The sequence below is a fragment of the Miniopterus schreibersii genome (genome assembly GCF_964146895.1).
Source record: "Miniopterus schreibersii genome assembly, chromosome: 5".
Classification (NCBI taxonomy): Eukaryota; Metazoa; Chordata; class Mammalia; order Chiroptera; family Miniopteridae; genus Miniopterus; species Miniopterus schreibersii.
The window spans coordinates 54,634,634-54,657,431 of NC_138106.1; the positions used below are offsets into that span (position 1 = coordinate 54,634,634).

At 43.7% G+C, this 22,798-nt stretch overlaps 3 protein-coding genes across 8 annotated transcripts in view; 1 reads left to right on the top strand and 2 right to left on the bottom strand.

Annotated features, from left to right (window-relative positions):
- The window catches only part of CCDC191 (coiled-coil domain containing 191), a 67,498-nt gene extending 59,954 nt beyond the window's left edge, over positions 1-7,544 (top strand). For 3 of the 4 annotated variants that reach the window (XM_081138734.1, XM_081138737.1, XM_081138736.1), the window contains one exon: positions 849-7,544. In XM_081138734.1, coding sequence (XP_080994860.1) covers positions 849-993 — 145 coding nt within the window. In that variant the 3' untranslated portion in view covers positions 994-7,544. The remainder of the gene's footprint in view (positions 1-848) is intronic. The other variant, XM_081138735.1, reaches the window with a different exon arrangement.
- Positions 6,089-15,115, bottom strand: ZDHHC23 (zDHHC palmitoyltransferase 23). Of its 2 annotated transcripts, XM_081138742.1 has the most exons (5): positions 14,902-15,115; positions 14,123-14,317; positions 11,408-12,115; positions 9,508-9,675; positions 6,098-7,862 (listed from the first exon to the last, which is right to left on the bottom strand). In XM_081138742.1, exons 2-5 carry the CDS (start codon positions 14,281-14,283, stop codon positions 7,595-7,597), a joined length of 1,305 nt encoding a protein of 434 aa, XP_080994868.1. In that variant the 5' UTR covers positions 14,284-14,317; positions 14,902-15,115; the 3' UTR covers positions 6,098-7,594. The 2 variants fall into 2 exon arrangements, with proteins under 2 accessions (XP_080994867.1, XP_080994868.1); XM_081138741.1 differs by lacking the exon at positions 14,902-15,115 and having other exon boundaries at positions 6,089-7,862; positions 14,123-14,574.
- A 767-nt stretch (positions 15,116-15,882) lies between these two features.
- The window catches only part of GRAMD1C (GRAM domain containing 1C), a 70,981-nt gene continuing 64,065 nt past the window's right edge, over positions 15,883-22,798 (bottom strand). For both annotated transcript variants that reach the window (XM_081138787.1, XM_081138788.1), the window contains 2 exons: positions 22,493-22,598; positions 15,883-17,504 (listed from right to left, as the gene is read on the bottom strand). In XM_081138787.1, the coding sequence (XP_080994913.1) occupies positions 17,421-17,504; positions 22,493-22,598 (190 nt within the window). In that variant the 3' untranslated portion in view covers positions 15,883-17,420. The remainder of the gene's footprint in view (positions 17,505-22,492; positions 22,599-22,798) is intronic.

Sequence of the window (22,798 nt, forward strand, 5' to 3'; positions counted from 1 at the left end):
GTCCCCATCTTTAAAATGCGGAGGATGCCTGCCTTCTCTGCCTCACAGGGACTGGCAGGAGAGTAAGATTATGAGAAACACATGAAACACACTTGTGCAAATTTATGTATTCTTTATGTCACGTAGGTTTGTAAGTTCAATTTTTTAACGTTATTGTGAACTATAACCATGCAAGTACAGCTTAACGAGTTACTATAAAGGGAACACCCATGTCACCACCACTGAGGCCAAGGAGTAGGACATTGCTGGCCCCCCGGCGTGCTTACTGGCTTATTCCCAAAGGCCCAGCCCTTCCCTGCTAAAGGTAAACTACCTTGAGGTTTATAAGGAGCATTTCCTTGCTGTTTTTTTTTTTCTTCACTTTTGCCTTCTAAGCATGCAGCCTTCAAGTCTATAGTTTGGTTTAGCCTGGTTTGAAACTTTATATAAGTCAAATCATACCGTAAGCCATATTAATACTTATACTACAGTGACGTCTTATTTAATAATACTGCTTGGGGAATAAGGTACTCGATATGTTTCCTTTTTTGGTGCCTGGGTGTCTGTCACTCCGTGAGCACAGTGTGGGCGGCGCCTCCAGGTCCCGCCCTGTGGGGACCACTGGGTAGGCATCGGAGTGCCACCTTCTCAGAGGCTCGCCTGCCCGCCCAAGGGGGAGTAGAAAGAACTGGCGGTCACTCCCATCCACTTTTCCTGCTTTATTTTCTTTACAGCATTTCTTAGTCTGAATGCCAATTGTGATTTCTATACCTTTTTAAATGTATTTTTCTCACGTAAGGATTATTCTTACAGTTTTGATTGTACTTCGGGTGGAAAGTATTTCACGTTTTTCCTTTTTATTCTTAAAGGAGGATTCTCCGGGTCATGTTGCAGACGTGGAAGGAGTTTGCAGAGTGTATGAAAGAGGAGAGAGGAAGAGAAGAAAGGCGAGAGCAGCTCCGCAGGAAGGTAGCTGAGATCCTTCCAGATTTCCAGGTGCTGGCTCCACCGTGACTCCCGCTTGTCGCTGCGGTCAGGTACCTGGCTTCTGTCAGGTAAGGGGCCGTGGTGTGCAGCGAACCAAGCCTAGGCACCGTGCCTAGGAGGGTAATGTTCGTGGTCCATAAGATGTGTTATCGCCACCTGCCCACATGTACCTGCCTCTACCTGGCTGCGTTCTGTCAGGTACTTCTTGGATCAAAGGACTTATTTTTGAGTTTGTACTTCCTCCTTTTATTTCTCTTGGATTGCTAATCAGTTCACTAAAGCATTTATCACAGCAGGATCATCCACAGGAACTGTTCCTGTTCTACTGCTCAAATGCATCGTATATATTTTTAGCATCATAAACTTTAAAAAGGACGTGTTTGCTTGTCTGAGCTTGTGGAGGAAAATGTGTCCTTATAGCTCAACGTGATTTGTTGACAACTGTAACTTTAATCAAATATAAATTAAAAGTAGTGAGCACTTAGAAAACGAGTCATACGTGGCCAGGCATCAGCAACAGGCATTCTGCCAGACCCGTCCTTTTTGCCTGCCCCTAATGGAAAACCACAGAATCACAAGGTATTCTTTGCAGCTGCCGTAAAGGGTAACAGCATATCCTAATTTCAGAGAAATTGGGGCACCAAAGATACTTTTCTTTAGTGCACCTTGATAAGCAGGACTGGAAGTCTAGCAATTTGTTAAAATGTCTGTTCATACTCCCAGTTGCAGCTTCTAAATAACACTTGATCTGGCTCCTCGACCTCAGCTCAGTTTGATCTATACATCAAGATATTTATCTTGAATTCAAAGAATGTTTTAATTTTAGGGTACTAAAGACTATAAAGACAGTCCCTTCCATGAACTGAATTATCTGCTAGATATTTTTTCATTACAAAGCACGTTTATACAACAAATTCTAGTAGTAGATAAATGCACAGAGTAAAATGAGAAAGCCCCTTGCAGCCCTAAGGTAACTGTTGTTTGGTAAATTGAAAATATTGAGCTGGTTAAGTGAAATTCTTTGTGTTCAATAAATTCTGTTATCGTGTCTTCTTCCTAGAAGGGACATCTAGCTCGAGCCGTACCACCTGCAAGTGACTTCTGTACTTTTCTATGGAAGATGTGATTTACTCAACTATGACAAAACACCCTAAATTGAACTTTATTTCTTCTACAGTATCTCTGTCCCCACAATTACCTGAAAACTTTTTAAGACTAATGGCCACTAAATAAAATGGGACTAGAAGTAATTCATATATAAATCTCTTTCCATATAAATCACTGTTTATTCTTAACTGTAGTAGTTATAGAATGTTGGCTGATATTAGCACCCAGAAATCAAATACCAATTTTATTTGAATACCAAGCCTGTACGTAAGGGTGAATCTCTTAAGTAAACATTCCAGGGGCCTGAATAAACCCAGAGAGCTTAAGTTTTCTCTCTTAAGCTTTCTTTTATTTTTATTTCACCTCAAGCATTATTTAGAAATTGAGTCGTTAGCAGCCCATATTCTGATTGAGCCAGCAAGAACTTTTTACCTACTTATTATAGAATCTTCTAAGGAAAAAACTTAGTAAATGAGCTACATCTCTTGCTGGGCTTTTTTTTTTTTTTAATCCAAGGGCATGTTTTATTGATTTTAGAGAGAGAGGAAGGGAGAGGGAGAAAGACTGAAACATCGACATGAGAGAGAAACATCGATCAGTTGCCTCCCGTACGCACCCCAACTGGGGATAGAACCCGAAACCTGGGTATGTGCCCTGACCAGGAATCAAACCTGCAACCTTTTGGTGTGTGGAATGACAATCCAACCAACTGAGCCACACCGGCCAGGGGCTTGCTGGGCTACCTTAAAGATATGATTTGCAATTTTACTGCTAACAAAATGCCCAATAAGCAGTACCCCTGGCCTACAAAACTGGAAAAGTAACTACCAAGAATATGATAGTTTAAGGTCCAGAGGCTGGGGACATCTAGGTCACCAGAGACACCCAGCTACAATGCAGGCTTTTCTTAAAAGCAAAAAGTTCAGGAGACACACCAAGAAACACCAACTAGTTTCCTTAAATAAAGCACTTTATTTTCCATTTAAATAGCTTGGTCACAGTACATTATTTTACATAAATGGCAGTAATTTTTAAAATCTCCATTTGAAAGGCCTTGTGTCTGGCTGAGTCTGAGGTGATAAGAAGATATGAATACAAGTATGAAAACAGTGCAAAATGTTTAGCCCACAGCTTCCAGAGTTGGCCTCAGAAATCCTTTAATGTTGCTGGGCCAGTTACATTAAATATTCAGTTTAATATTAAATAAACATTCCTGGGTTTCCTTTAGTCAATAACATCAGACCCAGAAACGTAATCAAATGAAAAGGCTCAAAAACCCTAACAACTCAAACCATCAAATCACCCAGACCACAGGCTCACAAGTTGAGCTTCGTGCAAATTCTAGAACATGACATCTTGTCAGTGACGCCACCTGAAAAAATAGGGATTTTAGTCGCATCAATGACTCAAGCAGATCTGGTTTTCAAGCTCTGCCTTTAAAGCATGAATTTCCTAGAAGTGGAAGGTGCCATTGGGAAGGCTAGAGTAGTAATAAGTCACAAGCCCAAATCGGAAACAGCCACAACCTCTAGGAAATCTGTCTTCATTCAGCCTTCAGTCTTTGGCCTGCTCCTGATACTAGAGTGAGACACTCATTGCCCAGGTAGTAGGGCTACCTGTCCATTAGCAACAGGATCACATTTAGCTGATTGTACAGAAAGTTTGTATTAGTCACAGCAAACATTTACAGGAACATGCTGAATTTTCCTCAGCACTAAGTCAAGCACAGCTCTCCTCACCCTGCATCACCTCTACAATGTTTAATATAAAATAGCACGCTTGTCAAGCTGACAAGAAAACCAGACGCCAAGCAGGTGCCTCAAGCAAAAGTGTCATCCATTGCTTATTTGAGGAAATTCTTTTAAAATGCAGGGCATCCAAATATGGCTAAAATAAAGTTAAGTCATATAAACCTGTTTATCTAGGTTAAAGAGATCCTTAAACCTGACAAAACATTCATTTTTAAACATCCTGGTTAAAACTGGGCTTCTGTGTTACATTTTTGCTTACATTAGTTGAGTTTTATAGTAAAAATCTAATGGAAATATAGTCTATTAAGCAGATGGTCAGTATTACAGAGAACCTTGGTTTTTCTGGCAGTGGAAGATTCTAGTATAGAAAATTTTCTCCTGCTAAAAATATTCAAAGTACCAAGGACTATTGCATAAGAGAAAGTTTGTAGCAGTCTTTCTGCTAGGCAGATGGTGCAGTGGAAGACGATGATTACTTCATTCACCGAAGGAAAACACTGCTTGGATAGCACAGGTTGCCGTCTGCTACACACAGATGCACAGGTGGCTCAGGTGAGACAAGCAGCAGTGTCCCCCAAACACACTCAAGCTTCAGAGAGACCTGCCCAAGAGGCAGTAAAGGTCATTTCATTCCAGGTGGGCCCAGCTGTAACCACAGAGGACTCTGGGGTGGCATAAGAAACATTTTAGATACTAAAGGATTTTCTCCTTTCATGCAATTCTTATCCTTAACTATTTCTCCACTGAATCTCTCAAATGGGCCCATTTCTCTTCCCCAGGAATAGTACTCCTGGCATGACAGTAATACTGATTGGAATACAATAGATCATTTATTAAGCTCCACATCGAGTATGTTTATTAACAGAGGCTGAGGATGTGGGGGGAGAAGAGGGGACCCACTTTGTTGCGGGGTGACTTACTCCTATGGCCAAGAGACTGCTGGTATGTAGGTTTGCAGGGCAGTACCCCATGGCCACCACCACGAATGTTTTCTCTGGGGCTCAAAGAGGCTTTGCCCTTTAAGGGGCAAAATCCCTTCAATAGTTTCAGAGTGTAAAAGTCTAGGCATGTAGGCCAAGGATGTCCCAAAGCCCACAGAGCACTGCTCATGGAGAGCTGCTTGGTTGCCCTCCTTTTGGTATAGATACTTCAGTAGACTTTTACCTCCCACGAAACCACTGAGCTTTTCAAAGGTTTGGGCTTTCTTCTGTAAACTGCCAATTATGAAGTTCTCAAGGAACCTGAAACAAGCCTCTTAATTCCAATAAGCCAGAACAATATACGAGGAGTCCTTTTCCAAGTGAGGGACACTGAGTTGCCCCATCCAGGTGACGCTACTAGGGTTACGTGTTTATAAAGTTGGGGGTCATTGCTAATTCTCCCAAATAACTGGCCTTTTCGGTGCAACTCATCTTCATCATGTCATTTTGATTGATTTTACTGATTTCAGAGAGAGGAAGGGAAAGAGAGAGAAACATCAATAATGAGTCATTGATCAGCTGCCTCCTGCACACCCCTACTGGGGATCGAGCCCACAATCCGGGCATGTGCCCTGACCGGGAACTGCACCTTGACCTCCTGGGTCCACTGAGCCACACTGGCCCGGCATATTTTGATTGTTTTTAAAGATATGGCAAGAGGCTAAAATTACTAACTATACTAACTTTTCTATGAATGTTATTATCAGTTGCTGGACAATCAGAGTTGGCTATCCATCTGGCATTCAAAAGACTGCAACTAGAGACTTCTGGCCTCATGTGCTGTCCTTGACATTACTACTGTCTCTCTTATCTCAAACCTACACAGAAGGAATTAGTTATATCAGATCCAGTGATAATTCCAAATGAATGCTTGACTCTGCCCAGGGAGAATGCATCACTGTAGAAACCACAGCCTCTGCTAACATCCCCAGACTTGCTGTTTGGCTCGTCCCAGGGGAATATGGAGCCATCATTTGTTAACCTGCCTCTGGGGAGAGCGAGGACAAGCTAAGGACAGCCTCGATCCATGGCAGGACCAGGGGCGGTGCTAGCTGCGCAGGGCAGAGTCGCAGGAAGTAGCCCTATTTCCTCTCAACATTTATAAACCTCTTGTTACAGCAGCATGCACAGAAAGACTGAACAACCTAGCAATATCTTCCCTATATTGAGCTATAAGCTAAGGCGAATTTAAGGAATCATGAGTTAGTTTTGGGATTGAAAAAGGAAAAAAAAAACTTGACTTGGGGTGGTGAACACACAATATGCTATACAGATGATGTATTATAGAGTTGTACACCTGAAACCTATATATTTTATTAAGCAATGTCACCCCAATAAATTCAATTTAAAAATTACAGGTACAAAACCAAATATTTCAAGATTTTTTTTCCCCATCTGAAATTGCCTCATCTTAGTTCTGTGGAAGAATAGACCCATTATACATACATATTTAATTCTTTATACATTTTCAGTTTTGAGATATCATTAAAGAAACAACTTGGTATTTTAGGAAGAACAAGGAAAGAACAGTAGTCCATTAATTAGTGGAAACCACATATACCCTGTTTTTCTCTCCTGGTGAGATACTGTTATCTAAGGAAAGGTGAATGACAAGTAATGTGCAAGTTAAGAGGAAGATGTCAGTCAACCCTCAAAAAGAGTCTGTGCCAGAATAATGTGAATGCTGGAAGACGGATTATTGCAACTTAGTGCTAAAGCTGACAGCATTCGAATCACACAAACAAAAAATCGAGCCCTTGATATTAACCAGCCACCCTACCCAGGAAGAGGGTAAGGCGTTCCCTGTAGGCGTGCGTGTCTGTCTGCCTCTTCCAGCCATCGTCACAGCGTGGCTAGCACCTTGCCAGGTGAGACGTGGAAAGAGGAAGAAACACTAATGCCTACTGGAGTTATTTAGAGTAAATCTAAACAATAAATACCTAAGAAATAAGATACACATAGGAACTCATCACCCAAACTCACAACCACTGTACATTACACCAGCGATAATTATCTTCATAACTGGTATCAACTCTCCTTTCAAGACCAGATGACACTGTAAATCCACCTGGTCATTGACTACCCCATCTGAGTAGTTACTGTCTAATGCTTCCAAAAGAGAAATTCCCGTAACTGTACAGCACGGCATTTGGGATCTTCTTTTGCACTCTGAAATGCCTAAAAAGAGATTAATAATATTGGCTTCAATATTCTGACCTACAAACATTTCTTTCAGCCTGGGATTTTCCTAGTAATACTTCATGCCTCCCTGATGCTTTAATTTCCAGTGCTTTTCACACACCTCACCCCTCGGGTGACCCTCACGGTCGCTCTGTGAGGAATCCAGGGCAGGCGTCGGGACCCCACCTTACAGATGAACCTGAGACTTGGGGAAGTGACTCGATGAGGGGTCACATGGCTATTGGGAATCAAAAGAGGGACTAGAAACTATCCTAACCCAGACTCTTCCTCCCACACTAAGGGATGGGGATTGCTTCTATCAATTTGTGCATTAGCAATCCACATGCTTTTCAACTTTTGGTGACTGAGTCAGTTCACACAGTGACTGGAAAGGATTGGCTCTACTTTTACTGCTTCGATATAAAAACCTCTTAAGTTGTGAAGTCAGAAAAATTCATTTCTCCAGTCCAGTCTCTAAACCTGAGCATAGCCCTATAATGCCTTTAAGAAAATCGGGATAAAAGCAAACACCCCGCATGGACACCGGAGTATAGGATGGAGGGAAGCAGAGGGAGGCGCCGCCCCTCGCGGATCCGCATGGAAGGCACTTCAGACAATGTCCTCGGCGGGGTGCTGGAACGGGGCAGTGCCCAGGGTGGAGAACTGGTGCCAGTTCCGCAGGAAGCCCCTATTGTACTGGCCTGTGTCCACGATGAGCCCACAGAGGAGCCGGCGCCCCGTCTTCTGTCGAAGGGCCTGCTGCACTTCCCTCTCGGTCACGTTGTAGCTGATGTTTATCAGCTGGATCAGGAAGATGTAGGCCATGCCCGCTGTGATGATCACAGAGTACCACACGCACGTGAAGGACAGAGCCGAGCTGGGGAAGGGAATGGGCAGGTCAGGGCTGCCAGTTTTTCACATTCAGAAAGCTGTCCCTGTTTTCACATTTTACACTTGTAGTACTTATTACCAAGGGCTTGGGCACCTTCCTCAGTCATCCCACTGGAAGATACTCTTCTCAGAACGCCAATAACTGCTTAAATGATGACTATTAATGGACATGTTCTGTTTCAGTTTTTAATTATCAGTGCCCCTTTTTCCAGCATTTTACTAGAATAGCAAGGACTGTTTTCTGCATTTTGTATCCTCCACACAACCAACACAGTGCCTGACATAATAAGGCTCAAAATCTGTTTGTTGAATGAATAACTCCTAACTTGTTCTTAACTCAAGAGAAACGGAAGGCACCACAAGATGGCTATAAACACCCTCAAGGAAGCTGTGGGTGGGAAGGTTCTTAATTTCCATTCTTTTCCAGTCCAATGCTGCTGAACAAATACAGAGACAATGCCCAACACCAGCACACTTCAAATTCTGCTTCCTAAAGCCAAACAGCAACACAGGACGAGAAAGCTTTCAGCACATTAATAAAACTGTGAGGAGAGGCTACTATCAATGTCTGCCAACCGATTATTTTCATTCAAACATCTGCAAATGAGTTAGGTGGATTCTCCTGTACAGAGCAGGGAGGGCCAATGGCAGGACTATTTTATTTAAGTGGCTCCCAGAAAATCGACAGAACTCGTGCTTTGTAACATACAGACATGCTCTGCTTTAGGACATTTGTCACACCTACTATGAATAGTTTACTGAAGAATTTCACAACCTACTAAGACTCTCAACAAGGGGGAAAAAGGAACTTATTACCCCCCGAGGAGGATGACAAATCTGTTCTAATAAAGCCCATAAATATCTAGACCTATAATGGCAATGGGGAGGTGTGTCCATGGACTAATATAAACAAACACCTGCACAGGGGCACTATGTAGATAAAGCAGGGATTGCTCTGAAAACAAAGAACATTGGGCGGTGGCGGGGAGCCTGTGTCTTTCAGGGGAGGGAGTGGCTCGGGCCAAAGCTGAAAAATCTCAGCTTCTTCCAAAGCCTAGAAATCTTTATAATCTAGAAATGTGCCCAAATGAACAAAGCTGAAGGAAATTTTGACCTAGATACCTCAGTGATCGTGAGCAGTAATTCAAAAAAAAAAAAAAAGTAGAACAGGATAAACCAACAGAGGTTAAACAGAAAAGGAAGGTCCTAGAGACTGTAGGCACACTACAAAAGGACGCAAGGCAGCAAATTAAGACTGGGCTAAAAAGCACCAGAAAGCGGCAATAAATGAATTCGCTGACTGTGACAAAGTGGACCACAGACATACCCTGGGACTGCTAGTTAGTTTGTTCTAGTTTCATTGTCACTTGCTTGGGGATGTGAGCAGTCATTTGACCCTGGAAGTCCCTGATTAAGCAGGTTGGCCCTACTTATACAGTATTAGTTCCTCACTTTTTAAGGGCCAATGATCCTTTTGACATCACCCTAGAAAAGTGTACCTGCCCACTGCACAATTTTGTTGGCAATTTCAGGGATGCCCAAAAGCCCCATAACCTGTCCTAACCTAGTAGCAAATCACAGCCCCTTATAGTAATGGCAACATCCCTTCCCTCCTGGTATCCGCATCTCACCTGTAATCTGCATAAACTCCAGGACAATAGAAGAGGGCTGTGAAGACACTTCTATCTCTACAAATGGTGTCCAAGGTCAGCGTGATCCCATACACCGAGGTGAGCAAGAAGACGGACAGGGCAAGTATAAATGCTTGATGATTTGATTCTCCGACACAGCTATTTATCCTCAAAACAGCAAAAGCAAACACATTTTAAAAAGTTCTCTACGTAACTCAGATAGTAAACAAAAAAGTTTTAAAAACAGGAATACTGTGAATTTCAGTGATTAAAAAGTCCTATTTTTCATTTTTAGGGAATTAAAAACTTGTCCACTGAGAGATGTGGACAAGTCTCTGCTCTTTACAAAATGAAATATCATTAGTTTAAGCAAAACCTAGCTAACAAATCTTTCTAAATATTAGTAATTGAAGTGTTTACCCAACTATGAAGAGAGTTAATACTGTAATCACCACGATTCGGAAAGGGTGATAGCAGTTATGAAAACTTAAACACGCTGCATCAGAAGTGTTCCACAGGCCCAGGCCGGGTAGCTCAGTTGGTTGGCGTGTTGTCACCGATGCACTGAGGTCGTGGGTTTGATCCCCAGTCGGCACATACAAGAACCAACCAATGAATGCATAAATCAGTGGGACAACAAATCAATGTTTCTCTCTCCCCTTCTCTCGAAAAAAAAAAAAAAAAAAATCAAGAAATGTTACACAGCATCCAAAAATATATGTTAAAAAATATATTAAGAAGAAGATATGATTAGAAACATGGTGTGGGATGGAGAATAACTCGGTGATATGCAAATTACTTGTCAGGTAAAAAGAGTTCGCATCACAGCCATTTGAAGAACATATAGGGCAGGATGTACAGGGACACTGGGATGCCCCAGTAGGTAGGATCTTCTTTTGGGTGAGACTGTCAGGCCTTCTGCAAACCAGCACTTATAAATGGGCCATGCACTCAGAGAGAGAGAGAAAGAGAGAACGGGGGGAGGGGGGGGATGACAAAGAGAAGTGGAAAATCTAAAAATGAAAATACCTGTTTACTCCTAAAGACACAGCCCCAGAAAAGAGCCATCCCTGTACTTGGGCCCTGCACTCGTCCACCCCAATGCCCTCCTGGCCTTTCTGCACTCACCCTCTGACATTCCCTTCTGGAGGAGGTAGGCCATGTAACCAGAATCTTAGTCCTAAAAAGCATAATTCACTGCCCTCGACTGCCTTAAGAGCAATCAAGTTGCAAACATGCTAGTCATAGCAGTCACAGCTGACTTAATTACACCCCCGTTAAAGATTTACTCCGTAAAGCTGCAACATTAACTTTAACAGCTGCACTTTACATCTTATAGGCCTTATGTGTCCTCAGGTGTCACTGGCCAGCGGGTAGGTACCCCAAAAGCCCATCTCTCCACCAATAACCAAATAGAGAGTTACCTGGCAAGACCTTCCCTCAATAACATAGACTAGAAACCATCAGTAGCATCGAAATGACGAAGGATGTACGGTGGCAGGACAAACGAGCCACCTAAAAACATGGGAACACTTGCTTGAACTGTGCTCAAAAGGAAATGAGCCCATACTGATTTTGATAAATTCTTTTAAAAAGTTTTAAAAATCATTCAACTGTAGATGCTTCTCTTTTAGAAAGATGATAAATGAGGGGCAGCTCAAAAGAGAATAGCAAAAAAGGAAAAAGAAAAAACACCTTCAGGAAATGACTGTGAAAGAACTAAATCTGTGAAACTCGGAAAAACTGATGACTAAGTGGGAACATCCTAACAGCCCACAGACATCTACAAGATGTAAGGCTGGGAAGGAGAGATTTTAGGATGATACAAAGGAAGATCAAACACGGCTAGAGTCTCACGTGAATTTACACTTTGCAAGCCTCCAATTTCTCCCCCACATACCAGACACAGTGATGATCCATTCTCCTCACACAGATGCCACATATCCGGCAATGCCACGCCCGGGCGGGTCGCACCAGCTGGCACTGGGCACACCAGTCCTCCTTCACCTTGGGGGGGCTTCCGGCCAAGAGCCTGGACGAGCCCTTCTGGTCATCCCTCAGCGTGCGGTTGTTGAGAACGGCCGACGGATCTGCGCTGAGGAGCCCTCTGGGCTTCTGCCCTTTTCTGTCCGGGCACTGGGTTCGGCTCCTGCCTAGAGATGCGTCCTCGCTGCCTGGATTTCTGAGGTAGCCTGGATTCTTCTTGGCTCTATACAAGGCTACGAGGATCAGAAACAACCCGCAGGTAAGAAGAGCCAGCTGGGTGGGCCCCACACGCCCTTTGGGGACCACCTCCTGCAGGAACACGTAGTACATGTAGCCCAGAGAGAAGAGCCCGAGGCTCAGGAAGAACAGCGTGGGCTCCTTCCTCCTGTGCGTGAGGTAGTAATACCACAGGCCCAGCGCCGGGAGGGAGGCCAGGACCCCCGCCCCCAGGAGGACATGCCAGGAGGCCACTCGGAGGAAGACGGGCAGGAGCACGAGCGGGGGAATGATGCTAATGTTAACTTTTTTGGCTCCTCGAAGCCAAGGAATTCGGAGGCGATCAGAGATTGTATCCATGATTCTTTCACAGGTCTCCGGCTGTGCGGATTTACAGGTAATCCATCTACTCAGAAAGAGCACAAAGAGAGGGCGCTGAATTAAAAAACGATGGACACTGTAAGCCAAAGAGCAGGATAAATGATAAAAAGAGGTGTCAAGTATTCTGTCTACTGCCTGACTACTAAACATGCTGTTTTCAAATTCGTGTATCATTTTTGAATATGAACCTGAAGATGTTCTTTAGTGAACAGTTAACTCCTTCTCCATGAAACAAATACATATAAATACACACATTCCATACAAATACTATCTAGACTTGGGTGGGTGTAGAGACATAAACATCTCAAAAAAATTCACAATACAGTTGTGAAGACAAGACGACATGAGAACTCAAGAATTATTAGGTAAGTGACAAAGCAGCAAAACCACCCAGTGAACTATTACAGCCGAACATCGTGAGGAGAGCACAAAGGACAGTGACACTTGTGGGTGGAGACATCAGAGGGGTCTCTGTGGAAAAGGTGGGATCTGTGCTCGACCTTGACAGCTGGCTAGCATTTGTACATGTGGAGAGGAATGGTGGGAGGCGTTCCAGTGGACAGATATGTGTGCGGCACACAGCCTGTACTGGGCCCAGGGAGTGAACCAGGTCCGCAGGGGCAGGGGTCTGCATGCGGCACAATGCAGGTCAAACAAGCATGAGTCAAGTGACCCAGCTTTGAGGACACATGGTATTGTTGACCTTTTTTGCATACTTAGGCTGGTAAGGAAGGGAACAGTTTAAGGAATCACAATGATTTTAGACAATTTTTAAAAAGCAGGGCTGGAACTTGGAAGTGGGAGATTACTATATGGGAGTCATAAAGAGCAAAGGGAGAGTGGAAATGCAGGGAGCCTCTCTCCAGAGAAGTGCATAGAGAGAACGGAGGGGAGAACTCAGGGACAGCACAGGTCTCAAGGGCTGGGGGGGGGGGGAGAGTTAGAAGGTTAATGGAAGAGATGCGGTCTTGAGTGATGGAGATTATGGAAGCAGCATCATTTCTCCATTCATTAGCACAAAGTGCTCCATTTTCTCACAGATTTTAGACTGTCTAAAGAACCTATGTTTAAAGACACCTATAAAAAAGATTATAGACACTGTCAAGTAAGAATTACAAAGGCGTCATGGTGTATTCAGGTGTCAAGGTTGGTACTAGACCAAAGTGGTTCCCACGGATGCTTTCCAGGCTACATTAATGCACCAAGCTCTAAATCAGCAATCTGCCATTGCAATGACTTTTTAAGCAGAAGTAGTTATTAATGAGAAAAGCAAGTTTCCAACATCTTTATTCTTCCCACATTATGCTTTCCATATGGCAAGAATGTTTAAATATATTACTTAGAAAATGGATAAAAGCCAGGTTATTACTGCTTGATACAAAAAATGTTCAGTGATGTTAAAAATTATCTTTCTGAATAGTAATTTCCATCACTGGGATTAACAGTGAAAATAAAAGCCAAATATAATAGCATCGAACAAAAGTGTTGCCACTCATGTTGAAAATAACCAGTGCAGGAGAGGGACATGTTTTCTAACTGGATTTCCTCCCCAAAAACAAGGTGTGAGGCCAGTTCCAACAGCAGGAAAATGATCTTTCAACACTTTTAAGGCCCTTTGTGGCCAGGCACAGTCCAGTCCCAGGTAGTCAGCCTCTAAATGCCGAGATCACTGAGAACGTAGGGTCTTTCTGGTACTGTGTTCATTTTAAAATTACAGATTCTGCCAGGCTGCATTTTACTTTTTTACATTTAATTTGCCTACTATCCCTTCATCTGCCTGTTCTCTCCATATTATCCCTTTAAATGAAAAATAAGGACCTAGTAAACTGAGCTGACCAGACAGTTGTGCAGAATTGAGTAATTCATCTTTATAAAACCTTTACCCTTGACATAGAAGACAACGCTCAATTTCAGATCCTCGGAAACAGAACCAAGAGCAAATTCTAGTGTTCTGAGTGGCTAAGCTGAAAGTATACACGGCAGTTCTCAAAAGGGCCAGTGGAATCAGTATCAAGAAACACTGGGCTCTCACCTCTCACAGCCTTCATCCAGATCTTGGCAATCACATAAAAAAGCGGCCACGTGGTTCTTCTCCCCATTTCGATCTATGTATTCGCAGCAGCACAGGGGCTCCAATTCAGGTTCTTCCGCCTTGTTTTTCTTCACCGACTTCACACTGCCCTTCTGTGTCATGATTCCCACCTGTCACCATGAGGTGCAAGGAGCCCTCAGAAGGTAAAGGAGGAAAGAACACAACTCACATCTTGTAAACACATTCATTCCTCTGTCTGATCAACCGCCAACGCCTGAGAAATGAAAAACGAGAAGGGAGGGAAGGTTCCCGTTTTCATCAGGTTTTTCTGACCCGGGTTGGACAGGCAGGGCGCACGGGGGCTCTAAGGCTCCGCGCCTCCTCCACCGCCCCATCCCCTCCAGGGCCGGCTGCCGGGCCCCGGCGTTCCCATGGCGACGGCCGACCACGCCGCCCGGGACGGCCGGGACGCGGGTGGCTGCGCGCCCCTGCGGGTGCGGGCTGAGGAGGGCTGCGCGGTCCCCGCCCGAACCTGGGCGCGGATGGAAACTCGCCCTCGGGGCTGCGGGGAGAGACGCAGCGTGTAACCGCTGCAGCCGCCCGGCTGCGGGGGCCGACCGCCCGGCTCTGGAGACGCCGGGTGGCGCTGGGGGTCGCAATCCAGCCCCGCTCCTCCGGCCCCGCGCGGGGCTCGCCTCTCCCGCCCCCACCAACGGTGAGGACGCGGGCGCGCCGCAAGCACCGCCCCGCCAGAAGAATGACCTTGGAGGGGAAGTTACCTGCGCTCCGGGGCGGAGGTGCGGCTGCAGCCGAGGCGGCGAAAGGGTCGGCTCCTGAGGCGGCGCCGACGCGTCCCCCCGTCCGTGCTTTGCAGGGCTCCCGGCGCGAGAGCTGGAGTCCCGGGGACTCCGCGCCGCCCACCTGTGACCGCGGCCCGCGGCGGCCCGGGCGGCGCGCCCACCTCCCCGCGCCGTCCCCGGCGCTCCCGGGACGGCCGGGCTCGGCGCCGGGAGTCCGCGCGCGCTTCCGGGTGCCCCGCCCCCGGCGCCGGGGATCCCGCCCGCCGCCCGCCCGCCGCCCGCCCGCACGTGCGCCGCCCACCGTCCCGCGGAGCCGACCCGCGAGGCCCCGCCCTCTGCCCGAGGCTGTGGCACCCGGACGGCCCGAGGGGCGGAGGGCTGGCTTCCGAGAGCGCGTCCGGACGGCCCGCAGCGGGGCTGGCCCGCACCTCCGCCCCGCCCCGCCCCGCCCCGCCCCGGAGGCCGCCGCGGAGACCCTGCCGGTGCCTGCGGGCGGCGCGTGGGCGGGGCGGCCTCCGGAGCCCTGGCCGGGGGAGGGGCGGAGATGGAAACCTGGGAAACCCGAGAACCCCAGGGATCCCCAAAGTGCGCGAAAGCCGTGGGTCCGCTCGCGCTCGTTCAGACGCCCGCAACAGGCGCCGGGGAGCGCTCCGCCGCCGGAGGCCGCCCAGGTACCGCTCCAAATTCGCGAGCCTTCCCTTAAAGGCCCGTAGCTGCCCTTGATCTGGCCATTTCCCAACTTGTTCGTTTGTTTTTATTTCTGTTGAGCAAGTCTCCGCGTTAGACCCGCAGGCCTGTCTATTGTTTTTGTTCCAGCAGTATGCACTTTTAAAATGAAATTGATCTGAGAGTCCTCTTTGGTTTTTACACAAAATTGTAAAAATAGTGAAACCATGCACGTGTTTTCACTACTTTTTTGGTGTTTGTTTTTTTCAAACAGAAAAGGAAGAAAAACGACAATTCAGATTTTGGGTTTTATTGATACTCAATTTATAGTACACTCAAATACAAGTGATTGAATTCTGCATACATACATATTTAGTCGTAATTTATAAAGCAACTTTGGTCGTTTTCTTTGAGGTATGCAATGAAGGACAAGTTTTACAGAAACATCTCAAAAATATTCAGCTTGTCACTGGTCGTTTTTGTGAATTTGAGAGGACAAGGTTTCAAGTTTATAATCCAGTCACTCTTGCTCACAACCAGACACTTCATAAATCCTTACAAAAACAAAAAAACCCAGGTAGGTACACTGGTTCCACAGAGTGGGTGAGTTGGGACTCCCTCAAGGAAACCTATTTTCCCTCTAATGGAGTCAATACTTGAATTCTCTACAGGCATCTCAAAAATGACTAGCTATCCCCTGTGGCTGTGGTGACTGGGGGGATTTAAAGGCAACAGTTGTTGAAACAGTACGAATACAAATTATTCTGCACTGTCTTTCTCTTGTTCCAGAGACATCGCTTGTATTGAGACATACATGCCTAAAATCTTTTTCTGAAAGAGCCAAAGCTTGTATCTGACTTAGTTCAGTCACTACACTTGTATTGGGAGATAATGTACCCAGAGGTTTTATTAAAGAGGTGAAGTTTCCGTCTTACAACTAAAACAAGCCACACACATGAAGGAATAAATGAAGCTATAGGTGGCTATTGAAAACTAATCCACAAATTAGATGGCTAAGCTGAAGCCAAGCTTAGTTCAAGTATTTATTTGATCACTAAATGCCCAGATTTTAACGTAACCTTCTGGTTTTTAAAACTCAGAGCATGATTCTTCATTTTGAATGTTGGTATCCTACATATTTCCTTTTCTAAAACTGTCTCTTCACTTGATGTATGAAGAGGCAAGATAATCTCACCTCTGATAGCTACCTGAGGAAGAAACTTTACTTCATGAAGATACAACATGGCTGAAGAACTTTTCAGATAATTATCAATATGCAGAGTCAAAAAGTCTACTGAATTTGCATGCTGAATAAATGAAGACATTGTAATATTTACAGTATGCAAACCTAGAAATGTAATATGCCTGAAAACTAATCCTTCAAAATTCGTAATGGTTTAGAGGTTTCTTCTTCTATTGATTGTCTTTAGCGTCTTGAATGTATCTCAACTGTGAAAGCAGCCAATTGGACACATACTGATTGTGCGCTAACAGATAAAGTATCAAACTTCAAACCTCCCTGTAAAAACGAGGCCAAGGCATCTCATTTTCTTTCGCATCACAGAAATTCAGTTCCACAATGTAGTTCATGCTTCACTGGAGAAATTCACAGCTTAGAATTATGTATAAGAAGCAAAAGGATGGATTCTTAAGGCCACTGGAGACTAATCATGAAATAAGTGTTATTTAAAAGAATGTCCATATTAGAAGTACCAATAATGAGAAAATATGGAAAAGCTCCTGTAAGGATTAAAATTCTTCATCCGCCCTCTGGTTTTCTCCTGTATGTTTTCTTCTAGTCCCAAGTATCTCTCCAATTTCAGTCCTTAAGATCACCGGCTCTCCACAGCCATGCCGGTCTTATTTTTATTTAGTAGGTCGAAGGTTCTCTGAAGCATAATGAGTGAGCTCTTCAACTGCAAACAAAATGATTTTCAAAATAAATTGTTAAAATTTTTCTGATCATTCTTATGCCAAAGTTCACATTTAGCATAATTTTGTTTATACAAATGCCCAAATAAAAGACTGAGTATAAAACACTTGATTCCTTAGGGTATCTGTCAGTGCGATTGCTACAAAGTTCTTCCCATTTGCTGTAGGATTGCTGTGTATTCTCTCTCCCAATAGGTCCATAATCAGATTATCCAAAGGGAAAGGCTGGCTTGTTTCCTTAAACAGCTTCTGAAATTGCAGTGGTCTCAGGATCTCCTGAACAGCTCAGGTTTCACTTCAGGCCTGTGCTTGCTATTATGCTCACGCTTGTCTTCACCCATCTAAAACTGACCCATCCCCACTGTCTCCATGTAGTTTTCCCTAATCATCCTGCCTCTTAACTCCCAAAGCATTACTACTTACTTTGACACTTCTTTTATAGTCTTTAGCAATACACCTGGATATTTGAGTTCTCTAACAAAACTGTAGGTAACTTAAAACCAAGAATTACATTTTATTCTTCTTTGTATTCATTCGTTCATTCAAATATTTGTTGCTTATCTATTACATGCACTGTGCTAAGTACTGGATATTCAATGGTGAACAAAGAGCCACTGCCTCTGTCTTCATGGAGCTTACAGACCTGTAAGCAATACAGAACTAAAAAGTATACTCACATAAATATATACTTACACACTGTATTAAGTTATTTATTTAAGCAACAGGAGGATGGTAGTATCATTTTCTAAAATTAGGTCAACTAGAGAATTGGGTTTGGCTCAGGACGAAAACGGAATTCTGTTTTGGACATAATCAGTGTGGGATGCCTGTTGTCATCCAGGTGAAGATGCCAAGTTGGCAAGTGACTGTAGGAGACTGGAGCTCAGGGAGGAGGTCAAGGTGAGAGAGATGGATGTGGGAGTCACTGGCATGTGGTATTCCAAGTCAGGGGAGTGGATGTGATCACGTAACGGGGAAGCGGAGGAGAAGGGAAGAGAATCTAACAGAGCTTGGAGCACTGGGCCAGGAAGAGATCAGGTACAGGAGATGGTTTTAAAGAAGAAAGTTTCCCATTATGCTAAGTGAAAGAAGACAGTCGAAAAAGATTCCATTTATAGAAAATGTCCAAAATAGGCAAATTTATAGAACTAGAAGTGATTAGTGATTGCCAGGAGCAGAGAGAGAGGGATGGGAGTGACTGCTGAGGTTAGGGCAGAAGAAAATGAGGCAGGGGTGAGCTGAACAGTGGGGGAGTGGATTAAATACATGCATCCAGTGTTGCTCCCTCCTGAAACCCCACTAGGGGATTTTTTTAAAAAAAAAAGACATAAACCACAAAGGCAGGAAGAACAGAAGTGACAATAGCAACACAACTTGGGGAACTGGAAAGCAGATGGATGACTTCGCAGGCCTGAAAAAGCTGAATCCTAAGCTAACAGTAGAGAAAGCTGAGAACCAATCAAATTTACCCCAAAGAATCTTCAAAAGCCTCAGGAATTGATGGCCAGGAATCTCTGGAAGTGGGAATTAAGAGGAAGGGGCTAAGATCCGATTGGATGAAACTTTGGCATCTGGCCTCTCTTGCTACCTCAGCACAAGTCGAAAACTTGATTTTCGGGGAGGGCCTCTGGCTGGCTGGCTCGGGGGACACCAAGACACTGCTGAGGATGGTGGAACCACACTGGAAACAGGGATTATATGAGAAAGTGTATACTGAATGTTGAGACCATCCCCTCTGCAGTGACCTCCCATCCCTCTCTCACTCAGCTCCTCAAATCCTTCAGATAGGAGATTGGAAGAGTTGTCTTTGTCGAAACTGGCCCATCCTAGAGGAAACACCTAGAAATACTGAGATCAGGATTTTTCAACCAACAGTTCAGCCATATCTACAGAGAAGTTCAGGGTAGACCAGCCTGACCCACATGTTAAGAGCTTCTGATCCACACAAGCAGACAATCAAGGACTATAGACATCTACAGAAATTCTCTAACACTAAGGATATAAATCAAAACAGAAGGGAAATGATTTTGAAAGAGAGGGAGTATGCAAGAAGAAAAAATTTTCATCAATATTATGGTCAGAGAGATAAAGATAACAATGCCATAAAAATTTTCAGAGGAATAATAATTCTTTGAAATTAAAAACTTGTTAGCAAAAACTGAAAAACTTAATAGAAGAATTTAAAGATTAAGTTGAAGAAATTGCTGAGGAAGCAGAAAAACAACAGAAAAAAGCAAAGAGATGGGAGCCAGAAAAAAAAAACCACAGTTAAGATTAGACAACCTGTCCAATTAATTGAAAGCCAACATCTGAATTTTAGGAGCTATAGAAAGTGGAAGGAAGAAAACCATCAATTATATAACTCAATACTTCCCAGAACTAAAGGGCATGGTTTTCCACATTAAAGGATTAAGAATGATAACATCCTCAAGAATTCTCAATAAGTAACACTGGAAGCCAAAAGACAATGGAGCAATGACTGAAACATTCTGAAGAAACATTATTTCCAAGTTAAAATTCTACCCCCAGCCAAACTATTAATGAAAGGACGGGCCCTAGCTGGTTTGGCTTAGTGGTCAGAGTGTCAGCCTGTGGACTGAAGGGTACCAGGTTCAATTCCAGCTAAGGGAACATACCTCGGTTGCAGGCTTGATCCCATTCCCCAGTCAGGGTGGGTGTGGGAGGCAACCAATCAATGTGTCTCTCTTACATCGATGTTTCTCTTTCTCCCCCACTCTCTCTGAAAAGCAATGGAAAAAATACCCTTGGGTAAAGATTAAAAAAAAAAAAATTTCAGGTGGGTGAAATCTTAAAATATTTACCTCTACACTCTTTCTTAGGAGGCTACTGAAGGATATGCTCCATTAAAAAAAGGAAGTAAATCAAGAAAGGAGAAAACATGAGATCTAGGAAAGAAAGGAGATGGGCAACAGGAAACCCCTGGATGACAGCTGTGCACCCACACAGAGGGCCACCGGACCTGACTAGAGCCAGTCAGAGACTCCACTGATGGAATGCCTGAGGTGAATGAAGATTATAAGAGATTTATTTATACAACAGACAGGGGATGAAATACTTATAAATAATATTGATAAACTAGTCAACCATAATGAAATTCAGGGAAAAGGAAAAGCACAGAAAAGAAAAAGTCATGGTTTATTCTATGGCACAACTCAGAATAGCAAACTTGGTCAAAACAAAGCTAACACTAAATAAATGTGGATCTAACCAAAATTTTAACTTCATTTGGGAGAAGTGGGGACTTAGAAATGGGGGCAAGATGAGGTAAAAGGAAAGAAAACAAAATCCCTGTTTTCTTTTTGACTTGCCTATTAGGAAAGTCAAATGGTAATGTCTAAAACTGACATACCAACACATGCTTGTTTATAAATGTGGACGCACACACCAACAGAATCAACTGCAAGTCAAAGACCATTGTCTTTAGGAAAGAAATGCAGAAGAGGGCGCTGGGATTGCTATTTTCTCAACAAACCTTGTAAAACAACTCTTTAAACTATGTGAGTGAGTGGTTTTGGAGAAAATAAAAACTTAAACTTAAGTGAATGGGTTATGAAGAATAAAGTAGTGACAGCCAGAGTAGGCAACTCTGAAAGAACTCAACTGTGAAAGGGAGTTGGGAGATGGTGAGTAGATAGAGAAGGATGTGTGTGGATGGTGTAGGTTTTTTAACGTAGGAGATAACAGAGCAGGGTCATGTGCTGATCGTCAAGCCCCAACTGAATGAGGGAGACAAAACGGGGAAGCCAGAAGGGAGATGCATGGAGTCTCCTGCTGGGACTCGCCTCCCATAGGCTGAGGAGTGTGTCTAATAGGAGTGGAGAAGATGGGTGCAGCAATAGGAGGGTGTCTTAGACCTGATTACAGGAGAGGGAAAGTCTCCTACATAGTCATTGGTTGAAAGTGACGGGGATATGGGCAGATGAGGAGAAAAGTGAGAATGTCATCTACTCCTCACTGAGAGTAGGAGGAGAAAGTTACTAAGGAATGGCAGACACTGCATCTGAAGAGTGCCTAGCTGAAGTTGTAACCTTCAGTGCCCCACACAATATCCTAAGAAATGCTTAGTAGCTGAGTCTTCTAAAAAATCTGCATAGAAGAAAATGATGAAAGGAAATAAAGTATTCACAGTGATTATGTCTGAATGCTAGAACCACAGGTTTTCTTCTATTCTCTATTTTTCAGTTTTGAAAAGTAAGCATATAATAATGGAAATATTAATCTTTATTTTTCAAAGGGAATTGTTTTGATTCATGGAACTAAGCGGCACATATTGATAATACTGTGTTCACGAAATAATGTTTATAGCAAAACACTGAAATAACCTAAATGTTCACTCTTCAGAGGAAAGCTGGTAAAAATAATTAGGGCAATTTATGTAGTTGACTTACGCAGCTCTTAAAAGAAGAGGAAGCACTTTATATACTGATATGGAAGTACCTCCAAGTCATATGGTGAACAGATAAAAACAAAATAATGAACAGTGTATACAGTACCTATTAACCAAGAGTTAACATTAAGCATAAATTTTCATATAAATGGATCAATAAAAATAAAATAGGGATTGAGCAAAAAAGAAACGAGAGAGAACTCACAGACAACAGTGTGGTGACTTAGGGGGAAGGAGGGAAGTGGAAGAGGGCATAGAGAGGATAAATGGTGATGGAAAAAACAAAAAAAGTTTTTAAAAAGGAGGTAGATGTATATATGATGACATGGAAGCATCTTCAAAATATATCACTAATTGAAAAAAGATATGCAATGGTATGTGTAGTAGGCTCCCATTTAATTTTTTTAAAAAGTACAAGTGACTCATACATAATATGCATAATACAGAAACTGGCAAGGGCACTGCATCTAGGAGGGGGTTTCTTCAAGTAATAGTGTACAAAATATTCTCTCACAACCAGAGGAGCACCTGATTCAGTCTGTGAGCATGCAGAGAGCTGCCTACCTCTTCAAGCATCACGATGGAGTCTCGGAGCACTCCTTTTAAACGATGAGCCTGATCTTTATGCTTTTGACTGTTTTCTGCTCTTGACACCATATCAGAGGCTAAACTGAAAGAAAAATACCAGCTTAAAAATCGGGAATAGTTGCTAATCTTTTATTTCTAGAAATCACCAGTGCTCCATAAATTTACACACAAAACAAAAAATTAAGAAACAAAAAAAAGTGTGACTACAGAATAGTTAGCACACCAAAGTTTTCTGCATAAGGAATTATTGAAAAAAATAACAGTTCGGAGGGGATAAAAGAC